The sequence below is a fragment of the Panthera uncia genome, chromosome C2, assembly GCF_023721935.1.
Source record: "Panthera uncia isolate 11264 chromosome C2, Puncia_PCG_1.0, whole genome shotgun sequence".
Taxonomy (NCBI): domain Eukaryota; kingdom Metazoa; phylum Chordata; class Mammalia; order Carnivora; family Felidae; genus Panthera; species Panthera uncia.
Window position 1 is genome coordinate 71862566 of NC_064810.1, and position 18251 is coordinate 71880816.

At 36.2% G+C, this 18251-nt stretch overlaps 1 protein-coding gene across 4 annotated transcripts in view; it reads left to right on the forward strand.

Annotated features, from left to right (window-relative positions):
- The window catches only part of ACAP2 (ArfGAP with coiled-coil, ankyrin repeat and PH domains 2), a 151975-nt gene that overhangs the window by 81051 nt on the left and 52673 nt on the right, over positions 1–18251 (forward strand). For all 4 annotated transcript variants that reach the window (XR_007457289.1, XM_049628374.1, XM_049628373.1 and 1 more), the window contains 3 exons: positions 10975–11033; positions 12189–12372; positions 16405–16449. Coding sequence is in view for 3 of the 4 variants with exons in the window: in XM_049628374.1 (XP_049484331.1) it covers positions 10975–11033; positions 12189–12372; positions 16405–16449 (288 nt within the window). In the remaining variant the exon portion in view is untranslated. The remainder of the gene's footprint in view (positions 1–10974; positions 11034–12188; positions 12373–16404; positions 16450–18251) is intronic.

Consider the following 18251-nt stretch of genomic DNA (forward strand, 5'->3'; position numbering starts at 1 on the left):
TCTGCACTGTCAGCTTGGAGCCGGACTTGGGGTTTGAACCCACAAACCACAAGATTATGACCTGGGCCGAAATCAAGAGTCAGAAGATTTGGATGCTTAACCTACTGAGCCACACAGGCACCCCAGCAGTTGTTAATTTCTGAATGGTTGTACCAAATAGTTTACAACTTCTTAAATCACTATAAAAACTTATATAAACACGACACTAATATCTTCTGTATGACTGTTGACATCTTATTTATCTCTGTTTAACAACCACCCCAAAATTTAGTGACTTAAAACAACAACTATCATGTGTTTGGGCAGGGTTTGGGGAGGCCAGCTAGTCTCTACTCCAGTTGGTGTTGGCTGAGTGGCTCGTATATGGCTGGAGGATCCAATTTGGTGCCTCAGCTGGGGTGGCTAGAATGGGTGAGGTTGGCCAGGTTTCTCCTGCCCTTTGGAGTCTGTCATTCTCTAGGACTTCACTTTTATAATGTGGTCTCTCTACAGGAGGGTAGTCAGACTTAAAATTTTTTTTTATTTTAGAAGAGAGAGCATGACTAGGAGAGATGGGCAGATGGGGGTGGAGGGGAGGGAGGGAGAGAGAGAGGGAGGGAGGGAGGGAGAGAGAGAGAGAGAGAGAGAGAGAGAGAGAGAGAGAGAGAGAACCCCAAGGCTCCTCACTCGGCCTCACATTTACCCTGATGTGGGCCTCAATCAATGCCACAACCCTGGGATCATGACCTGAGCTGAAATCAAGAGTCTGTCGCTCAACTGTCTGAGCCACACAGGTGCCCCAGGTAGTCAGTTTTCTTAATGTGATAGCTGGTTTTCAAGTGAGTGAAATCAGTAGGTGTAAGACTTCTTATGGGCTTGGTCTGGAAGTCACATAGGATCACTTTTGCTACATTCTTTTGATCAAAGCAAGATACAAGGCTATGCCAGATTTAAGGTAAAGGGTAATAAACTCTACCTCTTGGTGGGAGAGTACCATGCACATGGAGTGATGAGAGGAATTATTGGTGGCCCTCTATATAAACAGTCTACTGTATCTTTCAACACACCAATAATGTGTGCCATAAGTGTTAGGAGCCTTTACAGTAGAAAGATTTTGATTTATGTCATCTGGAGTATAGCTTCAGAATTTAAAAAATTTCTCTAGGTGATTCTGACATGTAGTGAAGTTTGAGAACCACTACTTTAAATCAGTGATTCTCGGGGCTCCTGGGTGACTCAGTTGGTTAAGCATCTGACTCTTGATTTCAGCTCAGCTCATGATCTCGTGGTTTGTGATATTGAACGCTGCATTGGGCTCTGCGTTGATAGCAGGGAGCCTGCTTGGGATTCTCTGTCTCCCTCTCTCTGTCCCTCCCCACTCATGTGCACGTGAGCCCGCACTCGCTCTCTTTCTTTTTCTCTCAAAAATAAATAAACATTAAAAAAAAAAATAACCCAGCGGTTCTCAAATTGTGGCCCATGGACCAATAGTATCAGCATCACCCTGGGACTTGTTTGAACTTCAGCTTCTCAGAGTTTACCCAGATCTACTGAATCAGCAACTCTGAGGCCAGGAGCCAGCAATCTGTGTTTGAACAAAGCCTTCTAGGCAGTTCTAAGGTACTCTAAAGTTTGAGAACCACTGTTCTAGAGCAGGGGTTGGCAGACTTTGACTTGAAGGCCAAATCTAACCCATCCCTCCCCTGCTTTGCATATAAAGTTTCATTGGAACACATATTCATTTGTTTCTGTATTGTCTATGGCTGCTTTTGCACTACAACAACAGAGTGGTTGTGACAGGGACCACATGGCGCACAAACCTAAAATACTGTCTAGTCCTTTACAGAAAAATGTGCTGACCTGTGCACTAAAGGACTACTTTGTTTTTGCCCAGTTCCCAGGACTGTATGTGTCGTGACACCCACTGAAGAGAGGCCTCTTTCTGCTTTAGTGAAAGTGATTTAGTGATTTTAGCTACCTTGAATTCTTATCAGTGGAGTGGTAGTGGATGAACCAAGGCTGTAACCCAGACTAGTTAAAATCAGAGTCTCTGGGAGTAGGCATCAGTAATTTTCAAAGGTCCCCAGGTCATTCCAGAGTTCAGCCCAGTTTGAGAAGCAGTGTTTTGCTTCTTCCAAATAAGCTACTTGGAATTCTTAGTAAACACAGACTCTGATTCTGTAAGTCTGGCCTGGTTTTGGAAATTCTTTTCTAACAAGCACCCAGGTGATACGAATAATTTTGGTTCACACCTGGGGAGCTTAAAATGTGCTGATTCCTGAGTCTCACCAGTGTTTCTAATTATCTCAGCATCAGGGTATTTAAAAGTTCCCCAGGTTATTCTAATGTGCAACCAATGTAAGAATCCCTAGGTTAGAGCAGCCTGTCTCAATCTCTAAGTAATGGAATCACCTAGCAAATGTAATAAAAATACAGAAGGATTTTATCTTTCTTTAACAAGCTTGGACCTTGGTATTTTCTGTTAGCTTTGCAGGTGATTTTCACACTAAAGCTAGTGAAGAACCACTGCTGTAGAGGACTCAAGAAAGGGAGAAAGAAGAATTTAGAGAAATGGATAGGCTAGGACAGGCAAAGAATATAGAAAAAGAGGAACACGTAATGAACAATAATTTGCATATTGGGCTCTGTTCCTGATGATAGCAGAGAAGAGTCCTCTTGATTTGTTATTGACCTATTTATTACAGGCCTAATGAGCTTAACTAAATAAAAGATTCAGGGAGTTCACAGCCATAGCCCTGTACTCTTCTATAGATTTTGGAAAGGAGAGGGATGATTATGTCCTATGGAAGGAATCATAGAAGAGAATGCTGTGGTAGCTGAATAATATTTAAATGGGCGACAAAGACTTTAAACTACGAAATTTATGCTTTGAGCCAATGGGGCCTAAATGGTAAGAACTGGAAAATCTTCAGTGCCAACTGTGGATGTGTAGCCTATCTTGTACTAAACTTTGTAGAGTACTGTTTGCCATACGTAAACTGCATCTCAGTTTTCATCGTTTTCTGAAAACAGCTGAGATAGTGTTGCTTTAACTGTGTCCAGACATGAATGGGGGATAACCTGAGTGTAAGCCATTGGTTTAAAACAACCATTATCTGTGCACTTAAGTCAGATCCTTTTTTTTTTTTTAATTTTTTTTTCAACGTTTTTTATTTATTTTTGGGACAGAGAGAGACAGAGCATGAACGGGGGAGGGGCAGAGAGAGAGGGAGACACAGAATCGGAGACAGGCTCCAGGCTCCGAGCCATCAGCCCAGAGCCTGACGCGGGGCTCGAACTCACGGACCGCGAGATCGTGACCTGGCTGAAGTCGGACGCTCAACCGACTGCGCCACCCAGGCGCCCCAGATCCTTTTGTAATTAGGACACGCATAGGCCAAATGACATATTGTTGATTATTTGTTATGTATATGTTGGTAGGAATAATACTGCTAATTTTAGAAATGGAACTGAATCTTAGCTTTTGTGTTGGTACCTCCCCCCCACCCCCACCCCCGAGTCTGTCATTGTGGTTTTATTATACCATTTCACGTTTTCTGGTGTAGAAACAGAAGACCTGAGCTATACTTAATTCCAAGGGTAAAACAATTTTTTTTTCGTCTAAAACCTAGGTAAAGTTTTTGGGTGGTCACTGGACACTTTGGATAAGATCTGGATCAGAATCCTCAACTAGTGAAGATAGTAGAACGCAACACAAGGAAAATGGGGAAATCAAATCAAACTTAAGGAAAGAGTCTTGCAGACTTCATTTGGTACCTGGCTTCTAGGTACCAATGCTACTTGAGATTGGTCCTGACAAGGCTACTTTTACTTTAGTCCCTGTTTCTTTCAAGTCTTCTATAGCTTTTTACTTGCAGCATATGAAAAGAAATGGTGTGAATTCTCTCTCAAGCAGAGTATAGATTAGTGACTTAGGAAATGAGACTAAATGAGGCAGTTCTGTGCAGCAGTTCACCACAGAAAAGTGTTAGCGAGCTGTTCTGTGGCTGGATGGCTTGAGATTGGCAAGTAGGAGACAGCTTTTTACTCAGTTGCTTTTGCATTAACAATATAATTTTCACTGTAATCGAAGTGTTGAAAATGGGTAGCCTCGATTATTGGCAATTTCCTAAAGTGCTTCCTATTCTAGTCAAACGTATATAAAATTTAGTTTAGGTAATGTTTTATCTTGGAGGATGTAGATACTACGTAATGTTTGTATAGTTTTAAAACAATGAAACACTACACAGGAAAACATTGTGTTCTTCTCTCTGGAATATACTTATTTTTAAACGTTACTGAGGGATAATTGGTATAAACAGCATATCAAAGCATACAATTTGGTGAGCGTTGACGTATGTAAACCTGAATAAAACTGTCACCTTAATTAATTTAATGAACATAACAGTTACACCCCAAAAGTTTTCCTTTGCTACTTTGTAATTCTATTTGCTGCCTTCTTATTTCTAGACATTCACAGATCTGCTTTCTGTCATTATTGGTTAGTTTCAATTTTCTATACTTACATGTAAATTGAATCAGTGTAATTATTTTGAGACTCAATTGTGTTGTGTTTAACAATAATTCTTTCCAGGGGCATCTGGGTGGCTCAGTCAGTTGAGCATCTGACTTCGGCTCAGGTCATGATCTCGCAGTTTGTGAGTTTGAGCCCCACTTTGAATCCTCTGTCCCTCTCTCTGCCCCTCCCCTACTTATGCTCTCCCCCAAAAAAATAAATATTAAAAAAAGAAAAACAATAATTCATTCCTTTTTTATTGCTTAATAGTATTGCATTGTATGGATATATCATAATTTGTTTATCCATTCACCTGTTGATGGATGTATTAGTTATCTATTACCATAGAGTGGATTACCCCAAAATATAGTGGCTTAAAACAATAAACATTGTCTGGTTTCTGGGCCAGGAGTTTTTAGACTTTAGACTTAGCTGAGTGGCTCTGGCTCAGAGTCTTGTATGAGATTGCTATTAAGATATTGGCTGGGGCACAGTTGGTTGAAAGCTTTACTGGGGCTGGAGGATCCAATTCCGAGATAGGAAGTGTGTGTGGCTGTTGGATCCAGGCCTCAGTTCCTCGCCAGGGAGCCTTGTCCCTCGGCTGCTTGAGTGTCCTTAGTACATGGAATCTGGTTACTCCCCAAACAGGGGATCCAAGAGCACAAGAGCAAGGACAAAGAAAAAGCTACATTGCTTTTCATGACTTAGTCTTAGAAGGCATACATTGCCACGTCCTCCATATTACCATTTGTTAGAAGTAAGTCGCTATGACCAGCCTGCTCTCAAGGTGATCAGGCTCCATTTTTGAAGGGAGGAGTGTCAAAGAATTTGTGGACATATTTTAAAGCCACCACAATGAACATTTGAGTTGTTTCTGGGCTTTGGCTATTACAAATAAAGTTGCTTACAAAAATATATGTAAAAGTTTGTATACATATATGCATTTATTTCTCTTGTGTGAATAGCCAGGAGTGGCTAGTTCATACATAAGGTAGGATTATATTTAACTTTTTACAAAACTGTGTGTATAGTGAAGACTATAAAATATTGCAAAGAAAATAAAGGAAAGAAAAAAGAACTTACTGTTTATAATAATAATAATGTTAATATTCATATATTAAATTTCTAAAAATTTTTAAAAATCTTTATTTTCAGATACTCTTAGACTTACAGAATAGTTACAGTACAGAGTACCCATAACCTTTAAATTTCTAAAAATATTTAACTTCAAAGAAATTAAAGAAAACCTCCCAAAATTTAGAAATTATTTTCCAAAGTTGACTGTATCACTTTACAGCAGCCATGTACAAGGGTTCTAGATGCTTCACATGATCAACAACACTTGGTATGGCCACTCTTTTTAAATTCATCATGGTTTTAATTTGCATTTTCTGTTTTTTTTTTTTTTTTTAAGTTTATTTATTTTGAGAGAGATCCAATTCCAAGATAGGGGGGTTTTTTTTTTTTTTTTTTTTAGTTTACTTATTTTGAGAGAGTGCGTGTGAGCAAGGGAAGGGCAGAGAGAGAATCCCAAGCAGGCTCTGTGCTCTTAGCACAGAGCACAATGTGGGGCTTGATCTAACAAACTGTGAGATCATGACTTGAGCCAGAATCAAGAGTTGGAGGCCCAACTGACTGATCCACCCAGGTGCCCCTAATTTGCATTTTCTTAATAGTTAATGATGCTCAGTGTGTTTTTGTGTGTTTTTCTGTCAATGTATCTTCTTTGGCGAAATGTCAGCTCTTTTGCCCATTAAACTTTTTTGGATTGCTTATCTTATTATTACTTAGTTATAAGAGTTCTTTCTGTATTGCAGAAATGTCTTTTGCCAGATAAATGTTTTGCAGATACTTTCTCTGAGGCCTTGGCTTGTCTTTTCCATTTTTATGATAGTATCTTCTGAAAAGCTATAGCTTTTAATTTTGATTAAATCAGTTTATTGACTTTTTTATTTTATGTTTTCTTTTTGTATTCTACCAAGAAATGTTTGCCTAGTTTATGTTTAGATTTGTGATCCACTCTGAGTTACTTTTTCTATATGTTTGCATGGTAAGGGTCAAAGTTCCTTTTTTTTTTTTTCCAGGCTATGGCTCTTCAGTTGTTTGTTGTAACACCATTTGCTCAAAATGGTTTTTCCCTATTGGCACCTTTTTGAAGGCAGCTGTGTTCACCACTATACCACCACTTGGTACTGCACCGTTGGTACTTTTTGTCTAAAAAAATGTGTGGGTCAGTTTTGGGCTCTGTCTTATTTCATTGATCTTTTTGCCTGTCTTTATTCTAATACCACAATAGCCTTAATTACTGTAGCTTTCATAGTAAGTCTTGAAATCAGGTAGTATAGGTATTCCAGCTTTATTCCTTTTTTTCAAAATTGGCTATTCTAGGTCTTTTACATTTTCATATAAGTTTTAGAATCAAATTTTTAGCTTCTACAGAAAGCCTTACTGGGATTTGGAGTGGGATTGTATTGAATGTATGGATCCATTTGGTGAGAATGGACATCTTACTAATAATCAGTCTTTGAATCCAAGAACACAGTATATCTCTCTATTTACTTAAGTTTTCCTTAATTTCTCTTGGTAATGTTTTGTAGTTTTCACTGTACAAGTCTTACGTATGTATCCCTAAGCATTTCCTATTAAATTTTTTTTTAATTTGTTTATTTTGAGAGAGAGAGAGAGTGAGCACGAGTGGGGTAGAGGCAGAGAGAGAGGGAGAGTGCAGAGCCTGATGTGGGGCTTGAACCCACAAACCATGAGATCATGACCTGAGCTGAGATCAAGAGTCCGATTTTTAACTGACTGGGCCACCTGGGTACCCCAGCATTTCCTATTTTTTGATGCTACTGTAAATGATATATTTTTTTCCAGTGTTTATTTTTGAAAGACAGAGTGTACGCAGGGGAGAGGCAGAGAGAGGGGGACAGAGGATCTGAAGCGGGCTCTGTGCTGACAGCAGGGAGCCCAGCGTGGGGCTCAGCTCAAACCACAAGATCATGACCTGAGCCAAAGTTGGACACTTAACCGACTGAGCCACCCACCCAGGCTTTTTAAAAGTTCACTTTCTAAGTTGTTGCTGGTATATAGAAATATCACTGATTTTTGTATTTTGACTTTGTTCCTGTGGCCTTGCTAAATATGCTTGTTAGTTCTGGTAGACTTTTATGTAAATTCCATAGTATTATCTCAATCATATCATCTGTAGATAAAGATAGCTTTGTATTCTTCCGTTCTAATATGTCCCCCTTTTTTCATTTTTCTTGCTTGATTGCCTTGCTAGGGTCTCTAGTAGAATGTTGAATAGAAGTGATGAGAGCAGATATTCTTGCCTTGTTCTTGAGTGTTGCCATTAAGAAGCCTTTCACCACTGAATATGTTAGCTGTACATTTTTTGTATGTGCTCTTTATTAGTTTGAGGAAGTTCCCTTTTATTCCTGGATTCCTGAGAGTTTTTATCAGGAATGGGTGTTGAATTTTGTCAAATGCTTTTTGGTCTCTATTGAGATGCTCATACAGTTTTTCTGTTTTAGTTTGTTATCATGGTAAATTATATTCATTGACTTTTTAATGTTAAATCCATCTTGCATTCCCAGAATAAATCCCAATTGTCATGGTATATTGTTCTTTTTATGTGTTTTTATTGTATATCATTATTACATATTAAGAATTTTTACATATGTGGTCATGAGGGATATTGAGGATTCTCTTGTCTCCACATCCTCACTAACACTTACTCTTTTTTGTCTTTTTGATACTAGCCATTCTGAGTTGTGTGAGGTGATATCTCATTGTAGTTTTGATTTGCATTTCCCTGATGATAAATGATGTTGAGCATCTTTTCATGTGTCTCTTGGCCATTTGTATGTTTTCTTTGGAAAAAAGTCTACCCAAGTCCTCTGCCAATTTTTAAATCAGATTGTTTGGTGTATGAGTTCTTTATATATTTGGGGTATTAACCCTTTATCAACTATATCATTTGCAAGTATCTTCTCCCATTCAGTATATTGCCTTTTTATTTTATTGATGGTTTCTTTCACCGTGCAAAACCTTTTTAGTTTGATGTAGTCCCAATTGTTTATTTTTCTTTTGTTTCCTTTGCCTGGGGAGATAGATTAGGAAAAATACTAAAGCCAATGTCCAAGAATTTACTGCCTATGTATTCTTTTAGGATGCATAAGGTTTCAGGTCTCACATTTAGGTCTTTAATCTGTTTTGAGTTTATTTTTGTGTATGGTGCAAGAAAGTGGTCCAGTTTCATTCTTTTGCATGTAGCTGTCCAGTTTTCCCAATCATGTATTAAAGAGACTGTATTTTCCCCATTGTATGTTCTTGCCTCCTTTGTCGTAGATTAATTGACTATATAAGTGTGAAGTTATTTCTGGGCTCTTTATTCTGTTCCATGATCTAGGTGTCTGTTTCCATGCTAGTACCATACTGTTTTGAGTACTATAGCTTTGTAGTATAGTATGATGCCTCCAATTTTGTTCTGTTTTTTGTTTGTTTTTGTTTTTGTTTTTGTTTTGCAAGATTACTTTGGCTCTTTGGGGTCTTTTGTGGTTCCATACAATAGGATCATTTGTTCTAGTTCTGGAAGGATACTAACTAATATAGTTAGCTTTATGAATTTTGACACATGCATACAGTTGGATCTCCATACCACAATCTATATGCATGACTGTTCCAGTAACCCTAAAAATAGCCTTATGTTATGCCTTTGTAGTACCCTTCCTCCTACCCCTTACCACTAGTAATTACTGATTTGTTCTCCATCCCTATAGTCATATCTTTTCCTGGGTGTCCTGTAAATCAAATCATATAGCTTGTAGCCTTTTGAATATGACTTATTTTACTTAGCAAAATCTATTGAAATTCATCTATGTTGTTGTATGTATTAATAGTTGCTCTTTTTTTATTGCTGAGTAGTATTCTATTGTGTGATGTACCATAGCTTACTTCTTCAAGGACATTTAGATTGCTTCTAGTTTGAGGCACTTAGGAATTGCACTGCTATAAACATTTGCATACAGGTTTTGGTGTAACTCTAAGTTTTCTTTTTTCTTGGGCAAATACCTAGGAATGGGATTGCTAGGTTTTATGTAAATATAGCTTTAACTTTATAGGCTATGGGAGGCTTTTAACTATAGATTCTATTTCTTTGTTTCTGTTTAGGTTATTGATTTCTTATTGAGTGAACTTTGGTAGTTTTGTTTTTCAAAGAATTAGCCCATCTCTATTGAATTTATAGGCCTAAAATTGTTCCCCAATTCTCCTGATTATCCTTTTTTAATAGCTGTAGAATCTGTGGTAATGTCATCTTTGTCCTTCTTGACATTGGAAATTTGTGTTTTAAAAATTTTTCTTGATCACTTTGATGGGAGATTTATCAACTTTATAGATCTTCTGAAAGAACTAGCTTTTGGTTTCATTGAGTTTTGGCTGTTGAGTTTCTGTTTTCTATGTAGCTGACTTCCAGTCTTACCTTTATTATTTCCTTTCTTCTGCTTAATTTGGGTTTAATAGTTTAACATAGTACAGAAAATAATTTTTTCTCTCTGGAAGTAAATTGTCAGATTTTTAAACCTTTAGTACTCAATCCAGGTGTGTGTGTGTGTGTGGTGTTTGGTATTTAGGCAAGAACATGAGACTTTGCTAGTAGCAAGATTTCAGAGAGAGTGAAATTGGTATTGTTTTTAATAAGTAGGAGAACACAGGATTTTCTTTTTGTTTTGAATATTGATTTTTGTGTCTGTTCATCTGACATCTGTTTCCAACTCTGAATGAAGTGTATCTGTTAATTATTGAATGAAATGTATCTGTTAATTATAGAAGTATTTGGAGTTTCCATGACAAGCCCAGTGAAATTGCCCACACATGGAGCTACTAGAGTTTAATATGTGGTATCATTTAAATGGGGCAAAATATTGTCACGAGGAGTAAAATTTTATTCTTGTCTCTAATCTTAGCAATCATTGAACCCAAAGGGCCATATAATGTTTACTTGAATTAAGAATGTAAAACATTGAAATCCCTACATTTTCCCTGTTGAATGACCTCTAACTAAGATGATATGAAGCAGTTCTGGAGTTGTTTTTACTTAGTATGTTTTGATATGTTAAAGTAAGAAATTCCTGTAGTAAATGAAGTAGACTTCATATTACTTTTTAGGTTATTTGTCAAAGCTTGAATTAAAATCAAGGAAATAAATCACTCTATTATTTGAACATTGTATTTAAATGTTAATGCAGATGTGATTTTCTCTGTAAATAAAAATAATTTTATTTTTTAGATGAAACTGGCTTAAAAATCGGTTTCAGTTTCTTTTTTAAATCCTTACTTTTTTAGTTGGTCTTCAATAAGAAATATAGGTGTTATTAGAATTGGAGTAATAGTGGAAAGATGTATTACTTACCAATCTACGTGAAAATTATTTTTTTGTTTACTTTTCTAATTGTTTAATGTTACATTTTATCTTTTAGATCCTATTTGACCAAACTCAGAGATCAATTAAAGCACAGCTTCAGAACTTTGTTAAAGAGTAAGTCAATTACAGTGAAAAGAAAAGTAACCAGTGAATGATCACATCTGGGAGTTGGTATCTTTTGAGAGGAATTTTATGGACCATGATTTATTGAAAATTTTGGAGTTTTTGTTTGCTTTTTTGCTTTGTGAAATATATATTGCATTTTTTTCCTGAGCTACTCTGTAAAGGAATCAGACTTTATGCCTTTCAGTGAATCATTTATATTATGAAATTTATATTCAGGATACATAACTAGGATTGTTATAGATTAAAAAATAAAAGAAATAATTTAATGGCCTTTCAAAATCAAAGCAGACCCCAAAAGTGATTGAAATGCTATTAGTTATTATAGTTAAGACTAAGTTTTCCTTTGTCTCAATATGGTATTTTCTTTGGAGAGAAGATAATGGAATATATGAAAATGAGTCAGGAAAGTGCATGTTGTTTTGCCATATGTGAGCCTTTTATGTCACATTCGTCCCATTCTATATGTGAAATAAAATGAAACTAGAAATAAAAGACATCCAAATTTTCTAGATAGGAACATTTTCCTTTCCCACATTAATCAGTTTTTCTCTTTTAATTCCTGACCAAGAATATATAAAATTACAGATAACATTGGTTACGATATAGTATTCAGGATAAATGGCAGATGTTATAAGCTGTAGATAGTGGCAGATCTCATGAACATAGTGCACTGCCATTTAGTAGGTTGGAATTTATTGTTTCATTAGTGACGTCTTGCAGATTCTTTGCAAATAATAGACTAATGTTCAGAATGTCCTTATAGAATGTATACATGAAAATTTATGGCTTCTTAACAAAGAGTTTAAAGCCTTTTTCACATACACTTTATTATCATTTTTAAATTGTTTGTCTTCAAGTCATTTTGCCTAGTTCTCTGGTAGAAAAAAATGAAGGGATATCATGTATTTATCTAAGATCATTAATCAAGGGTTTTGGATTTTTGGAATACTGAATGGAAACTGTTACTCTTTACGGGTACACAGTTGTTTTACAAAGGATTGTATCAGTGTGTGTTTTAAGAATATATTCATGCCCTTGATTCAGTAATTTCCCTCAACAAGAAATGAATGATATTTCTTAAAGTGTGGTTTGTAGACCACCCATAATTGGATTTATGAAAATTTCACTATTTTTATTTTTTAGAGACCTTAGAAAATTCAAAGATGCCAAGAAGCAATTTGAAAAAGTCAGTGAAGAAAAAGAAAATGCATTAGTAAAAAATGCTCAAGTACAAAGAAACAAACAGCACGAAGTTGAGGAAGCCACAAACATTTTGACAGCAACAAGAAAATGTTTTCGACATATAGCCCTCGACTATGTACTTCAGGTATATTTATTATGTGTTTTCAAAAAATGCTTACTAAACACGTCCTTACTTTTGAATGATGGCATTGAAAGGACAATTAATAATGTTTCTTTGAGTTTAAAATCAAACCATGATCTTTTGTGAAAACTTTTCACTTGTCTGTATATCTCTGTGCATATATTTATGTGTGTACATGTGTACACCTTTGGTTTGGATTTCTTCACCTTTTCACTTAACATGATACTTCTCTCATTTTTAAATGTTCTAAAAAGCATTTTTAATTGCTATGTTTTATTCTGTGGAATTACTGTGTCAATTTAGTTAGTATCTGATTATCAGATATAGTGTTGCCAGTTTTTACTGGAAATAGTGAAAATGTAGCTTTCAATAATTATAAATAATAATAACATCTTTGTATATAAATCTTTTGCCACATTTCTGATTGTTTCTTTAGAGTAGATTCCTAGAAGTACTAAGGCTTACTATGTTGCCAAATGAAAAATATTTCTAGAAACACTGTTCTCATATTTACCATAATGTAAATATGAGAAAAAATATGGTGTTTAAAATTTTTTTTTAATGGTTATTTATTTTTGAGAGAGACAGAGACAGAATGTGAGTGGGTTAGGGGAAAAGAGAGAGAGGGAGACAGAATCTGAAACAGGTTCCAGGCTCCGAGCTGTCAGCACAAAGCCCTATGCGGGGCTCGGACTCACGAGCTGTGAGATCATGACCCGAGCCGAAGTCAGATGCTCAACCGACTGAGCCACCCAGGCGCCCCAAAAATGTGGTGTTTTTTAAAACTAGAGATCAGTGTTTGGTAAGTTGCCTGGTGATCTTCTGGTCCTATGTATAATTGAAATCTATTTGGATTTGATAGGTCTCCAAAGGGATTCAAGAGATATGAAAAGTGAAGGCACATATACATTGTTTCACATGTACTTGATATTTTCCTATGTATCATGAGTTGAAAGCTCTAAAGCTTAGGGGATTAGTTTTTCTAAATCTCCTTTTACAAAACAGCAATAGAGTCCTCAGAGATTGTTGACTTAATAGTGATCACAGGGCATTTCTTTAAAAAAAATACATAAGTAACCATATACAAATTAGTGCTTAAAAACTACTTAGATGGGGTGCCTAGGTGGCCCGGTCAGTTGAGTGTCCGACTTCAGCTCAGGTCATGATGTCTCCATTCGTGGCTTCAAGCCTTACATTCAGCTTTCTGATGTCAGCACGGAGCCCGCTTTAGATCATCTGTCCCTCTTTCTCTCTACCCCTCCTCTTCCCCCCCTTGCACTTACACTCTTTCAAAAATAAAACATTAAAAAAACCCTCCTTAGATAACTGCAAAACAGTAGAAAAAGACTAAGATTTTTAAAAATTTTCTATTCAGTAAGTGGGAAGTTACATTTTAAAAAATGAAGTGAATTCGTTTATTAATGAAAGTCTCTAGAATGGCATGGTCTGTAATTTCCTATTTCCCATTACCTACCTCACATTCACCCCACTTCTGCAGTAATACGAATACTGTCTTCCTATCCGATTCCACTGAAATGGCTTACGCTAAGGTCTTACTCATTAGATAGAATTTAATTTTTAACCAACTTGCCTCTCGCGTTTCACTGAAATGGTAGACCACACTCTTTCTTGAAATACACTTTTGTCTTAATTTATTTCAAATAACTTTAGGTCATCTTCCCAACTTCTGTTGCTTTTCAGTTTCCATGTTGAGCTTCTCTCCTTTGCCTACCTTTTCAACCTCTTTTTCAGGTTTACATCTTTGGTTCTGTTCTTTTCTGACCTTTTGATTTTCCTGATAATCTCATGCTCTTTGCTTGAATTACCACTAAGTACAGATGACAAAATTTATTTTTCTCCGACGCCCCTCTTTCTTTTTGTATTCACAACTGAAAACTGTCTTCTTCCAGATGGCGTCTTTTTGCCCTTACTTAACTTGAATGGCGACACCCTTTTGCTCAATCCTAGAAGTTCCTGTGGAGAGTTGTTACACCAGATATTCTCATTCTCAGCTGCTATACCTAACAGCCAAAACTGCCTTATAAAGTTCTGTGAATCTCTTAAGTCTGTTCTTTCTGACCCTTGCTGTAGCACTTTATTATTTCTTATCTAGACTATTAAGATGTTCTCATAAGACTGGTCTTGCTTGCATTGCTTTTACCTGCTCCATTACTAGTTTATTCTCTGTTCTGTGGTCAGTTACTCAAACCTCTCCAGGCAAAATGAATCATTCTTGCCTCTGCTTCCACTGTGCTGCCATAATATTGTCATGCACATTGCTGTTAGAGCACTTACTTGCATTTATTGTAATTATTTATTTCTGTGTCTTTTATTCCTAGGTTGTGTTCCTTCCCTCTAGTCCAGTGGTTGGAAAATAAATTTTCCATTTTCTGTGGTGTTCATCCAAATAGTTTGACATTAGGACCCCTGCTTCCTCTATAGCTATTGCATTATTTGATTTTTCTTATGAGAACTGTTGTGTCATTTCATTATATGGCCTAAGTGGCGATTTTAGGGCATAGTAAGTAATAAATATCCAAATTTATAAAGTTTGTCATGCTTTAGCTTCCTTAAATACGTGATTTTACTTTTTTTTCAAGTAAATGCTGTTTTTTGTTGCCAAACAGAAAAAAATACATAGAAGAGAGGCACTTTTGTTTGGTATTTTTCAAAGTTTGAATAATAGGTTATCTGCAGCCCCTGCTTTTATTTAGAGCATTTGAAAGTTAATATTTTAGTTCTCAAAACTGAATGGGCCTTGAAACACATACAAAGGAAATTAGTGGTTAGTTAAGTGTAGTTATTTGGATTTTTCTTGGTGTGGTTTTGTTTTGCGATCAGTGCTTTAAAATTATCTTGTAAGACAACAGGCAGAAGAACATATTAAAAAGGAAGATATTCTGTAAATCTTTTGACAATAATAGCAAAAAATGAATGATTCTTTTTTTGTATAAACATTTAATTTCATTAAGCTGATATGTAACAGATAAAAATAAAATACTTGTTAAGAATTTTCTAGAGTTGGGAGAGATACTACAAAGGTAACTTTCATAATTTACTGGTCTTTTAGTAAGTTTAGTCTACTTAAAATATTTAAGGTCCATTAATTTATTTAACAAATATTTATTGAGTCCTCACTACGTACTACTTGGGGAATGCAGCTGGGAGTAAGACATAGGTAAATAAGAAAATATAAGGTAGTTACGAATGCTGTGAAGAAAATAAATAGGTTGATATACTAGAGAGTATACCAACTCTAGTATATAGGGCCTACCTTGGACGTTTTTGAGGAGATAGTATTTAAGCTGGGGCCTGATTAGTAAGAGGTATCCTTGTGTCTGGGCAGAAGAACATGACATGAAGACACAACAGCTAGTTTGAAGGTGTTGAGATGGAAGTAGTTTTGGATTGTAGTTGGAGCACAGAAAGGGGAAAGTAGTAGAAAGCTAGGTTAGAGAGGCAGTCATCACAAAGGGCCACTTAGGTGATAGAAGGAAGTTGGAAGGTTTTAAGTTGGACATAGCATAATCTTATTTATATTTTGAAAAGATCACTCTGCTTGCTGTGTGGAGAATGGATTGTAAAGAGTCAAGTATAGAGAGACTAGTTCATAGGCCATTGCAACAGTCTAGAAAAGATAGGATGATGTTGGTAGTGGTGGTAAAAGTAGTGAGGATTTGTATTACAGATACACGTTGAAGGGTCGGGATGGACAGTTAGATGAGGAGGACGGGGAAAAGATGGAATTCTGAGCAATTCAAAGGTCTATCAAAGTGACAGTTTTATCATTACAGTATTTATGACTTAAGCATGACCAGTTTTTCTTTGAACTGCAATGGATGACAGTTTCATTGGTATGTTTGTCTTAACTGTTTTTGCAAAACGCAGGTCAAAGGGTAAAAACCTTGAACTTTGTTTTTATTTACTTTTCTGGAAAAGTATTAAACTTCAGAATAAGCAAATTTTACAATATTGCACTGTAGATTAGTTTTTAAAGTAAAAACTGGGTGATTAACCAACTGTATTTTCCCTCAGATTAATGTCCTTCAATCAAAACGAAGATCAGAAATCCTAAAATCAGTAAGATATTTATTGAAATGACATTTTAAATATTTTGGTATGATCTGAATGCACATATGTAAGCATTTAAGCAGCATCATATGTTTGTGTGTATATATATGTAAATGTATTTATTCCAGGTTCATAATTAATCTTTACAGATCTTTTTGTATTTCTCATGTGCCACTTAACCACTTTTTTGTCTCCTTCACGTTATAGTTATTTATGTGTATCTCCTCTATTAACACACTGCGAGCTCCTTAGTGTAGATGTTTAAATATTTCAGATTCAGGGCATGCATAAATAGTATCATTTAGAGAATTTTTCCTTAGGATTATTGATGATGTATCAGCCTTTTGGTTTGTTCTTTGGAGTGCAGTTGGAAAATAAATGGGATGAAATTTGAGAATAATTTTTTTTCCCTGAGCCACTATACCCATAGAGAAAGTGATTTTTTTTTTTTTTATGTGACCATTTTTGGTCTTAAAGTTATCAAGGAAGTGGGCAGGGGGTGGTAGTGGTATGGCATTGAACTTTTTCATATTTCGAGAATCTTAGAAATAATTTTTCCTCTCTTTGTTCACTGAAGTGTTTTATTTTTCTTTTCCCCTGAAAGGGTATACTTAAATTGCTTTGATCCTTGTCCCCACCAAGCTTTTTCCTAAATTCTATATTTATGATAGTGCTTACAGGTAAGTACATTGTACTTGCTCTTTACTTCCACTTCCTTTTCCAGACTGAGAGTAATGTATGTTAATTGTAGAAAATTGAAAACTGAAATGTATGAAGAAAAGAATTAAAATCCTTATAAATCTTACTACCAAGGGAGAACCACTGTTATTATCTTGGCATATCTCTGTATCTTTTTTCCTCTCTTTCTGTGTGCATGTATGTATGTGAATGTGTATTCTAAAATGGCTTTTAATTAAAAAAAATTTTTTTTAAACATTTACTTATTTTTTTTTAATTTTTTTTTAATGTTTATATATTTTTGAGACAGAGAGAGACAGAGCATGAACGGGGGAGGGGCAGAGAGAGGGAGACACAGAATCCAAAACAGGCTCCAGGCTCTGAGCTGTCAGCACAGAGCCTGACGCAGGGCTCAAACTCACGGACCGTGAGATCATGACCTGAGCTGAAGTTGGCCGCTTAACCGACTGAGCCACCCAGGCACCCCAACATTTACTTATTTTTGAGAGACAGAGAGAGGCAGAGCATGAGCAGGGGAGTGGGAGAGAGAGAGATATACAGAATCTGAAGCAGATTCCAGGCTCTGAGCTGTTAACACAGAACCTGATGCGGGGCTTGAACTCACGAACTGTGAGACCATGACCTGACCTGAAGTCGGATGCTCAACTGGCTGAGCCACCCAGGTGCCCCCAAAATGGCTTTTAATTTTTTTTAAACAAAATAAGAATCATTGCTACATATGTTTTGTAACTTTCTTTTCTCAATAGTAACACTAAAGTCATCAGGTGTCATTAAATATTTTTTATTTAACGATGACTTTTGTGGCGAAATAGAATTCTACCATGTGGATATATTAGGGGTAGGCAACCTTTTTTTGTGAAGGGCCAGGTAGTGACTATGTTAGGTCTTGTGGGCCATGTGGTCTGTGTTGTAATTACTTAACTGTATGCTGTAATGAGAAAGTAACCATAAGGGCGCCAGGGTGGCTCAGTCAGTTGAGTGTTTGACTCTTGATTTTGGCTCAGGTCATGATCCCAGGGTCTTGGGATTGAGCCCTCCATGCTGAGTGTGGAGTCTGCTTAAGATTCATTCTCTCTCTCTCTCTCTCTCTCTCTCTCTCTCTCTCCCCCCCT